Genomic DNA, 11,101 nt, shown 5'->3' with positions numbered 1-11,101 from the left:
TGTGTGCCTCATTTTAATTCTTACTTATATTTATTCTAATGCCTTGATTTGTTTATATTGATATCTGACCTTTTCCAAAACAAAAGTATAGTGTTAAAAAAAAAACTGGCTTGGTACTGTCGTTAAAATAAGCAGGGACGTCCCTGAAAATGACATCTGGATGGAGTCTTCTCCAGTTTTTTTCTTGCCCCTGTCCCAACTTTTTTGGAAGTTGATGCAAAAGTCAAATTAATCATCATCGTCTTCGTTCTGTGCTCAGTTGAATACAGGTTGAAAACACATTTTTTTTAACTTCATAATTTACACAATGTCCCAACAATTTTGGAACTGAGATTTCTAATCAGTATACTAGTAAACAAAAAGGCAAATGTAAATGAAAAGGTGGGAAAAATTTGTGAAAGTTGCAGTTAAAATACAGCACATATAAAAAATATTCACCCCTGAATGTTTTACCCTTTTATTGATTTTAAAAACCAATCATGGACAATGTAATATGGATTTTTTCAACAAAAAATACAACAAAACATTTCTTTAATGACAACGTAGAAACTGATTTCTAGAAAGTAATGTGAATTAAATAAAAATATGTCACTTAAAATAAGTGACTGCATAAAAATTCACTCCCTTTAAAGTGACAGACATTATTCAACAGAGGTCCAGCCTATTAGTGCTAGTAGTCTCACAATTAGTGAAACGGGGATCACCTGAGTGCACTGAATGTGTCTGAATTGATTCAGTATTCCTGGCTACCATTACACCACAAAGACAAAAGAACACCAAGCAACTCAGGGAAAAGGTTATGGAAATTTATAGGTTAGGGGGTGGATATGAAAAATTTCTTGCACAGCAGACATATTTTATTCATAATTGATAAAATGTTTGCAGAGTTAATCCTGTAATAGAGATAGTAATGTAGAAATAGTTGGGATTTATGGCTTCTGATGCTTCACATCCAGCAGGGGGAGCTGTTGGTGTCTGACCCTGACTTGCCTTCCTCCTTATACTCTTAGACAAAATAAGGAGTGTTTTTGTCTGAAACGTTGGTCCAAGTTTAATTTTAAGTGTACGTTTGAGCCTGTGTGGAAAAATCACATTGATGCATCCCAACAAAACAGAAACATCCATTAAAGCACCAAATGTCATATACAAATACAAAAATTTCCATTTTCCCCTTTTTCTCCATCAGTCTCTCCTCCCCTCCCCCTCCTCTCCTCCTCTCTTTTTCTCCTTGTTCCTCCTCTGACAGGAGCTTTCCTTCACTGTGAAGAATGGAGGAGAGGAGCCAGGAGCCGTCTGCTTTCTCTGTGAGGGTCTTCACGCTGCAGGAGGAGGCAAGGAGCGAGGAGGAGAAGGAGGACATGGAGACCAATGAGGAGGTAGAAGAAGTTTAAACTTTACTGATCACGCTCTTATTGATTATGAATCTTTTCTGTCTGTTCTGGTTTAATCAAATCCAAAATTTAATTTATGATTGTTTATTCTGAATGATGATCCCTGTAGCAAAATGTAAAAATAGGCTCATGTAGAGGATGTTGTTGCTCTTCAAAGCTCAGGCAGCCTTCTTTTAGGAAAGAAAGAATAAAAAGAAAGAAACACATGACTGGATGGATCTATGGATGGGTGCATGAACGTATGGATTAATGGTTGGTTGGTCAGTTCATTGTCTCTGTGTCCATGTATTATTTGTTTGTTCATTCATTTGTTAGTTTATTGATTTGTCCATTTGTTCATTGGTTTGTTTGTTGGTCAGCTGGTTGGTTGTTGTTTCTTATATGTGCTTGTTTTTTCGTCCAGTTTTTATTCATCAGTCTTTTAGTTAAATCCATTCTTTGATCTGTTGGTTTGTTTGTAAGTTGTTTGTCCTTCACTGAGTTGTTCATTCGCTGGTTGATTTTGTCGGTTGATTTGTTGGTTCCTTGGTTCATTCTTTGGTGTTTTCATGCATTGGCTGGTAATTAAGTTATTTGGTTTGTTGGTCCATATATCAGTTCCTTCAGGGGTTCGTTGTTCATTTTTTGTTGGCTGGTTGGTTGTTTGGTTGCCTCAATTGTTTGTTGGCTAGTTGGTTGGTTGGTTGACTCACTGGTTTGTTCGTTTGTTGGCTGGCTGGTTGTTTGGTTGCCTCATTTGTTTGTTGGCTAGTTGGTTGGTTGGTTGTCTCATTGGTTTGTTTGTTTGTTGGCTGGCTGGTTGTTTGGTTGCCTCATTGGTTTGTTTGTTGGTTGGTTTGTTGGCACGTTGGTTGTTTGGTCGCCTCATTGGTTGGTGTGTTGGTTGGTTCATTGGTGTGTAAGTTTGTTTCTAGATTAGTTGGTTGGTTGAGGGCTCATTCATTGCTTGTTTTTTATTTGTTTGGTAGTTTTATTGGTTTGTTGTTAGATAGTTTGGTCGCTGGTTTGTTAGTTCATTTGTTGATTCATTGGTTTGTTGATTAGTTCATTAGTTGGTTGGTTGGCTGGTTTATCTATTCATTGGTGTGCTTGTTGGTTGGTTGGTTGGTTGGATGGTTGATTTACTGGCTCTTTGATATGTTCATCAGTTGTTCAGATGGGAAATTGTTGATTCACAGCAGTGATTTGTCACACTGTAAAACCACTTTTAGACTTTTAGAATTAACAACACTGATATGGAGCGTTGTCATTTGGTATATATCACGTTATTGCATTCTGTTTTCAGGAGGAGGTGATGAAGGAACAGCAGGTCAGATTCTGCAGACAGCGAGGAGAGGATGAGCTCACTCTGCTCCTCACATCAGGACAGGAGGGTAACCAGCTTGTTGTTGAAGACGGTGGGTGCAAATGTAATAGCAACTTCAAGAGCTCTACGTAGCAAACCTTGACCTGTATAAAGACTTCTTCTCTTTTTTTAGCCATGCTAGGCCTCTGTAGAGTCATTCAACAAGTAACACAGTTATTTTAAAGGTTTCTATGTTGTTTTCCAGCTAACAGAGCATCAGTGTTCCAGTTTACCGTTTCCACAGAGACAGACTGCTGCAGAGTCGGAGGTCAGTCCTTCCTGGTCTCCTTCGGCAGACTGAGTCTCCTTCTTGAGTTCAAAACGCCATCAGGTCTGTACGGAATATGATCAACTATATTTACTGCTTATAATCATCGGAATCATCCTCAACCTGTTTTGCTTTCTAGATTTGTTGACGTTCCAGCAGTCATTGAAGAGAAGTAGTGATGAGGAGACAAGGAAAAGTCCCATAGAAAAAGGAAACAAGCATACAGAAAGGAGGCATGATGCTTCTTCTCAAGGACATCAGGTAAAATACTCAACTGTGGCTCCAAAAGGTGCAAAAAACAAGTTTTTAATGAGGTATTTTTGTGTTTGTGTAGTTCCTTGGCTGTCTGTCTCAGCAGCAGAGCCTCCTTCAGGACTACATGAGGATCGCCACGTTCCACAGGGTGATTCTTGACAACGAGATGGACTTCAGGGACAAGGTAGTTCTTTATTTCTAAAGCTTGGGCCTAATCTAACTTCTGTTTTTGTGCTTGAGTCTTGGTGTTTTTGGACCTGAGTTAACCTATCATTGTTTCTCTGTAGGTGGTTCTGGATTTGCGCTGTGGTTCTGGTATTCTCTCTTTCTTTGCCGTCCAGGCGGGAGCCAGCCGAGTGTACGCCATTGAGTCCAAACCCATGGCCAAGTACGCCCAGGTCGGTCCTCCGTCTTTTTGTCACATTCTGATGTTTAAAACTGGACTTTTTGGTCTCTGAATCCTCCACTTGTGGGTTCGTGGAGTGTTTGTTGGCCGTCATAGAGCCCAAGAAGAAACCACAGCAACGCTCTCCATCGCACACGCTCGCACACAGGCTGCATACATCACATGCAGAGCGTGGCATTCTGGGGAGTTAATGGGTTGCGGCAACATCTGGCTCAGAGTTCAGCAGGATACGGGCTGCACGGAGATGCTGATGTGCATGGAAATGAACACAGACTGATATATGAAGATTATATCCACTAAAGCTACATGTGTTTTCGAATATTTACAACAAACCAAGAGGAGGTTTTATGTTTGTTGTTTGTTCTTGGTCCACATTGTTCTGGTAAATCAACAGAGGATGTTTTTTATTGAAATTTCTTCCTTTTAAAGCTGTGGTCACAGTGTCCCTTGGTTTGTCCAGAGACTCCACAGCATTGTTTTAGAAAAAGATTTGATTAACTGAATTCCTGAACACTGTAGACACCAAAAAATGTTGCTTTAAAAGCTTAAATGAAATGCCATACAGCATATTTGAGGTCAGGCACTGATACTGGACAAGAAGGTCTGGCTCGCAAACTCTGTTCCAGTTCATCCCAAAGGTGCTCGATGGGGTTGAGGTCAGGACTCTGCGTGGTCCAGTCTAGTTCTTCCATGCCAAACTCCTTCCCCACATGGTTGCCACAAAGTTGGAAGCATAGCATTGTCCTAAAAGGTCTTGGTATGCTTAGGCACTAAGATTGGCCTTTACTGGAGATAAGGGGCCTAGGCCTAACCCTGAAAACAGCACTATACCATTATCCCTCCACCAAACACCCGTGGCACATTTAAGTCAGGCAGGTAGCATTCTCCCGGCACAACCAAACCCAGACTTACCCATCCGACTGCCAAAAAGAGAAGCGTGATTCATTAGTCCACAGAACACATTCCCACTGTTCCACAGCCAAGTGTCGGTGTGCTGTACACCAATCCATCCGGCGCTTGGCATTTGACTTGTTAATGTGAGGCTTACATGCAATTGCTCAACCATGGTAACCAATTCAATGAAAGAACAAAAGAAAAGAAAGAAATAGATGGATGGATGGTTGGAGCTATGGATTGATGGCGTGCTGGTTGGTTGGTTCATTAGTTAGTCCACTGGTCGGTCTGGTCATTGGTTTGTTTTTTCGTTGGTTTGTCCTTCATTGGTATGTCCATTTGTTGGTTTGTTTTTTGGTTGATTTGGTGGTTTCTTAGTACATTCTTTGGTGTTTTCCTCCACTGTTTGGTTCTTTAAATCTTTGGTTGGTTTGTTGGTTGGTTGGTTGGTTGGTTGGTTCATTCATTCATTCGTTTTTTTGTTTGTCTAATCTTTGGTCTGATCGCTTGTTGGTTTGTTTATTTGTCACTTTGTTCATTAGTTTGCATGTTCTTTGGTTTGTTGATTGGTTTGATTTTTCGTTCATTGGTCTTTCCATTCTTTGGTCTGATCGTTTGTTGATTTGGTCATACGCCAGTTTTTTTTTGTTGTTGTTGTTGCTTTGCCCTTTCTTTGATTCACTGGGTTGATGGTTTGTTTATGTGCCAGTTCATTTGTTTGCTTGTCTGTTCTTTGGTCTATTCGTTTGTTGGTTTGTTCATTCGGTAGTCCATTCTTTGGTTAGTTTGTTCATTGGTTTGGTAAGGAGTTGGTATGTGTATTTGTTGGTTTGTTTGTTTGTTCTTTGGTTTGTTGGTGCCTTGGATGGTTTGTTCTTTCATTATTTTCATTTCTTCATTGGGGTTGAGGTCAGGGCTTTGTCTCACTGTTTTGTGTTTACATTAATGCCAATGGAAGTTCAGAACTCTTCAGCTATGGGATTAACAGTGTTGGCAACATTTATGCATCATGTGCCTTAGCAGTCGTTGACCCTACTCTGTTATTTTATGTGGTCTTCCGCTTTTTGGCTGAGTTACTGTTGTTCCTGCCGCTTCCACTTTCTAATAACATCAATTGCAGATGACTGGGGAATATCCAGCAGGAATGAAATTTCATGTACCACCTTCCACTGTCACTGAGCTCTTCAGAATGACCCATTTAGTATCCTAAATGTTTGCTTATTTAGACTGGATGGATAGGTGTTTGGTTTTATTCACCTGTGGCAACGGGTCTGATTTCAACACCTGAATTCAATCATTAACAGGTGTGGCCAAATACTTTTGTCCATATAGTGTAGTTAGGTAGATCCCTATAGACATACTGCCATAATGAACTGGTGGATCACTGTGTGGTAAATGCTCCTCTAAGAGCTGATGTTTGGGTATTTCTGTAGTTCACATGTTGGTATGTCTTGTTCTCTGGCTCTGGTACCTTTAAAGAGATAACTCAAGAGTAACACAAGTGCATCGATGAGATGATAAACTGTCTCCATTACTAATGTGTTATTGAAGACATCATGATTTCTGTCTTGTCCACAGATCCTGGTCCACAGTAACAGCCTGTCAGAGAGGATCACGGTCCTGGAGGGGGATACAGAGGACGCCGTCTGTCCAGAGATGGTGGACGTCATCATCTCTGAGCCGATGGGACACATGCTGCTAGGTGATAGGCTCTTGGATGGCTTCATACGGGCCAGGAAGTGGCTCAAACCAAACGGTACTAGTCAGACATTTACATCAGAAACTATTTATTTAATAAATGATACAGTAAAACCCTGATAAACCTCTTAACTTTAACCCTCCAGGTGTGATGTTTCCCTCCTCTGCTGATATCCATCTGGCCCCTTTCACTGACGAGCAGCTCTACCTCGAACACCACGCACAGGCTTCTTTCTGGTCTCTGACTCACAGACACTGATGTTTACACAGGCAGACATCCATGCATGAGCACGCAAACACACTGCCTCCTTCTCTCTCTCTCTCTCGTTCAGCTCGACCTCGGCCAGGCGTGTTTCCTGCCGGGTGTAAAACGCTCGGGTTCAGTCAAGCCCTGACTCAGACAAACCCGGAGACACACTGATAGGATCAGTTTGAGGCCGATATGTCAGGGCTCCAAATAGTTTTTCCACTTATTAAATATCACAGACTGCGGAGACTCAGTGGAGATAAAGAGGATGGGACCGTGCAGAAATTCACAGCTCTGTGTGGGTTAAAGTGAAAGGTAATGTTGTAGCCTGTAAAGAAAAAGGCACAAAGGAATTATCAGTAATTTATACTGTGAAGTAATAGCTTGATGGAAAGACATTCTCATTAAAAACAGGTCATACCACTCCGTCATTATCAGCGTTTGCTACATTAGAGTGGTTTCTAGATTTACAGAGGTTTTTTTAGTTCATATGTATGTATATATACATTATGAGATGATGCATTTTCATGCATGAAGATAATTTTGCTACCTAAGGCACGGTTCCTCTTTTTGTACCATGGAAAAAAAGTGGTCACAGCCTTGTTGGGACATGTTGTCTGAGATTGATATCAGTGATCCAAAGAGCCCTGACACAATTCAATCTGAGTTTAACTGAAAAACTAAAAAATTGAATGTTTATGACAGTAAAATCTAATTTGCATAATAATTTAGAACATGGTGTGCATCCTATCAACTCATCTTCTCTTTTATCGCTGAGAGAAAGTTTACCTATTAGGTCCCCCTTAACATTTTTCCGCCACTGAAACCAGTAGGCTTTCTTCTTATTCTCTGTTCAAACAAAACCAGCTTTGTTGTGCAGTTTGTTTGTTCACTGCACATGCTGTACGGTGTTTGTGTTCCCGTCCCCGCTTCACCTCCATGTTCAGGTCAGGCTCAGCCAGCTTTGAGGAATGAAGGAAAACTGAAGTTGTTTGAAGAGGAATTCAGAATCCAAGCTTTTACCCTTTATCCTTAGATTTTTTTTTAGATTTTCAGACTTGTGTTGATTCATTTCAGGGGAACAGTTTTGCAAAAATCAAAGGAGTTAACTTAAAACAGATTTGATTAAATCCAGCCCTAATGAAAGCTACAGAGGCCTTGAAGGTCAGTTGCAAAAGACATTTGACCAAAAGCCAAACATTTCCATATATGTCCATAAACTATAGTATAAGTATTGTTGCATTCAGTAAAATGTTTTTGTAGTTGTCCCACCGTAATCAGCAAAAAGACAAAAAAAAAACCTACTGTTTCAAATTGGAAATATTTGCGCTGACTGTAAATAACCCAAGTGTCTATTTTTTGTCTGCAGGCAGCAGAGAAGTTTCTTTGGCGTTAACCTGAGCGCTCTGCACGTCGCTGCGGTGGACGAGTTCCTCAGGCAGCCTATAGTGGTACGAAAAGACACTACCATCATAATAAAGCACTCATTCACATTAAGGAGACCTAAAAGATTGTTAATGTGTGAAATATGATAAATGTGTGTAAAACTAGAGCTGCAAACAGCAGGCCCTCTCACCCCGTCACATGTTGGGAAAGAGGAATAAACTAATGACCCCACTGAGTCACTTCCTTTTGCCAGCAGGGGGCACAATGATGAGACGTTTGCATGTGGGCGTGTTCAGTGCGATACTGCAGTCTTGCCAGAAACTGTAGATGAACCCAGCATAGTGTATACAAAAGTTACAACAGGTTAAAGTCATTTAGCACCATCAAAAACACCTTATAGTGATAGAGATGAAGCTGGTGGACTGCCTGTTGGGATTTGGGCATGGGTCCTGAAGGCATTTCTATAGATCTCATGATGGCCCATATGCAGAGTAAAAATCATAAGTCCAGGGTGAATGCTGTGCTGGGGCTGAGTTTTTAAATTTGCTTGTAGGAAAAAATGAAAAATCATAATGGAAATTTTCAGTTAGCAGAAGGGGGCGCTGTGACAAAGTAATGATACTAATACATCAATGTATTTAGGATCAGTGTGTGAGCATTCCTGCAAAGTTTGGTGATGATTGACACAACCACTAAAAAGTTATTTGGAATCAAAAGGGTTGGCACACTTCAAAAAATACAGAAAAACAGTCTTCCAACTTTAGGCCCTATTCACAGTCCTACCCTTTGGTGAAAACTCACAGTTTCTACAACTTCAGATGTCCATCTTATCAAGAATGAGCATAAAAAATCTGGAGAAAATCTGATGAAATCTGTAGGAGGGGAACTTACAGATGTGACACCAGTGATGCTGCTCAAAACAGCCAAAAATGGCCAAAATCCCAGTATCCTATCTCACGTTTGGGGCCCCTGTTTGGGACCCCGTGCTATGAACTTGCACGATTCCACTTTCAGACAAGAATTTCCACAAGGGGACAATTTGTGGAAGGTTTTGGGACTTTTTGGCATGTTTAGGCCTCCAAGAATGGCTGAAAAAATCAGAGGTCAGTGCTCGGGCCCTAGTAATGCATCTGTTGATCTGTATTTTTCTTATTTTATTCAATGTCTATTTCAGGACACGTTTGATGTTCAGATTCTGATGGCCCGATCGATCAAGCACAGCTTCAACTTCACAGAGACCAAACAGGAGGATTTACACAGGTTATAAACATGCAGTTATCACAACTCATAACACTTACATTAGCATTTGAAAGTCATAAAATATGATTTATAACACACTAAAATATATTTTTTTAAGAACTGATGTTATTCGTCATTTTGACACTTAGAAGATTAATCATAAACCTAATGTTTGCTCTTGTTGCTTTATTTTCAAAATTCCTGATATGTTTAATGTTGCAGAGTAGAGATTCCCTTCGTCTTCACTCTGCTGCAGCCCGGTCTCGTTCACGGTCTCGCCTTCTGGTTTGACGTCGCCTACACGGGGTCAAAGTATGAATGACACAACTCTGATTTTATTCTACATTAAGTATTTCTTTTTGAGTATCAATCATGAGCCCCTCAACAAAAATGAGTCTGCGTTTCTCTTTGTGTGCCCAGGTCAGTCATATGGCTCTCTACGTCGCCCTCAGAGCCTCTCACCCGCTGGTCTCAGGTCAGATGTTTGCTGCAGACGCCACTCTTTGTTAAACTCGGACAGACTCTGTCAGGAACCGTGTTGATGGTCGCCAACAGCAGGTACCCCTGGGATTTCATCTGATTCCTTTAGAATCAGAGTGCACATGTCCTACTCATCTTTTCTTTTTAAACCAGTGGTTAAACTTGTTTTTAGTGCATCAAATATTTCCCATTTCCTACAATTCAGGCAGAGTTATGACATCCACATCACAGCCACAGTCGACCAATCAGGATTCAGATCAGGAAACATCCTTGACCTTAAAAATCCTTTCTTCAGGTGAGTTATTCTTTCCCCTGATTCATGTAGGAAGTTTCTTGTTTTATTAAGCCATGTAATACAAAAGAGAAGCTTTCATTTCCTTACTCTTTGGAGCATTTTTAAATACAATGTGGATTATTTTGACCTAATTTCAATGTTTTTTTATTAGGTGCACATACTTTATTTCTAAAGCTATTTTTCAGACTGCATATTAAAGGTATGATAGTGACTTTAAGAGCTAAAGATAAACTCTGCTATTTAAACATATACATTGAAGCTTTTTGTCTCTGCAGGATACCGTCCTGGTTCCACAACTGAAAACCTCCTCACTGTTGGAGAAGAAGACACCAAAGTCCAAGGAATTTCTCTTCATCTGGATAGACAGAGGTGAAATAAACACACAGGACATTTTAGCAATCAAAAAAGGCACTGCTTGAACACTCCAAGTAGAGATGCTTTGACAAGGAGCCACAAGAGGGCAGCAGAGGGCCGCATCAGTCATTTGAGTAATTATTCAGGTTTAAGCAGAAGAAAAATATCAACTTTGGAACATTTTAAACACAAAAATATGTGAATGAAGAGGAAACAAATCGATAAAATCCCTGAATATTTCATGAAACATAGAAAAAAAGTTAAAAAAAAAAAAACAAAACTTAAAAATTATTTTTTTTTAAGAAATTTTGAAATGACAAAAACAAAAACATTTTTGACAACCAGCCTAAAAAAACTTCATTTAAAAACTAAAAATTAAAAATGTAATAATAAAATAATACAGTTTCTTCAAAAATTCTGTTTCATAAAATGTTTTAATGTTTTAATGGATGTTTTTTTTTTTTTTTTCAAAAATATTTCTGGGTTAAGAAGAACATTTTCAGTTTCAATAAAATGTTTTTCTGTTTCGTGATATTTTTGTGTGCTTTATAAAATATATATTAAACATTCTGAATATTTTGCATTTCAGAAAATTCTATTGTTAATCCCCTTGTATATTCATATAAAGATATTTATATTTAATTCATAATTCGAAATTTAAAAATTTTATGAAAAAATGTATTTTATTATATATTGATAGTAAGTTGAGTTTATACTTAAAATAAGGGGTTTTTTTTAATACTTTTCCTGCTCCTGTGTAAACTGAGCTGCTGCAAGATAGAAGCAATTGTCCTTCTTTCTGTTTTTTATTTATTTAATCATTTGTTTATTTTTGGGAGTCTT

The 11,101-nt window shown here is 39.3% G+C and overlaps 1 protein-coding gene across 1 annotated transcript; it reads left to right on the top strand.

Annotated features, from left to right (window-relative positions):
* The first annotated feature begins 1,268 nt into the window (after nt 1–1,268).
* LOC121506535 (histone-arginine methyltransferase CARM1-like) lies at nt 1,269–10,270 on the top strand. The gene is made up of 14 exons (XM_041782385.1): nt 1,269–1,376; nt 2,677–2,788; nt 2,942–3,067; nt 3,144–3,265; nt 3,339–3,443; nt 3,547–3,657; nt 6,138–6,315; nt 6,404–6,494; nt 7,874–7,955; nt 9,065–9,150; nt 9,352–9,441; nt 9,550–9,687; nt 9,815–9,904; nt 10,180–10,270. The coding sequence occupies exons 1-14, from the start codon at nt 1,269–1,271 to the stop codon at nt 10,202–10,204; spliced, it is 1,464 nt and encodes a 487-aa protein (XP_041638319.1). The 3' UTR covers nt 10,205–10,270.
* Nucleotides 10,271–11,101: the final 831 nt, after the last annotated feature.

Source organism: Cheilinus undulatus, linkage group 24 (assembly GCF_018320785.1).
Source record: "Cheilinus undulatus linkage group 24, ASM1832078v1, whole genome shotgun sequence".
Lineage (NCBI taxonomy): Eukaryota > Metazoa > Chordata > Actinopteri > Labriformes > Labridae > Cheilinus > Cheilinus undulatus.
The sequence above is the reverse complement of the archived record's forward strand: the minus strand, read 5'-3'. Positions and strand labels throughout refer to the sequence as shown.

What these genes read in the sequence shown, in the direction of transcription:
- LOC121506535 (XM_041782385.1), top strand. Translation starts at nt 1,269, where the DNA reads ATGGAGGAGAGGAGCCAGGAGCCGTCTGCTTTCTCTGTGAGGGTCTTC. An exon ending in CCATGGCCAAGTACGCCCAG is followed by an intron (nt 3,658 to 6,137) that starts GTCGGTCCTCCG and finishes TCTTGTCCACAG; the next exon opens with ATCCTGGTCCACAGTAACAG. An exon ending in GTCGCCTACACGGGGTCAAA is followed by an intron (nt 9,442 to 9,549) that starts GTATGAATGACA and finishes TTGTGTGCCCAG; the next exon opens with GTCAGTCATATGGCTCTCTA.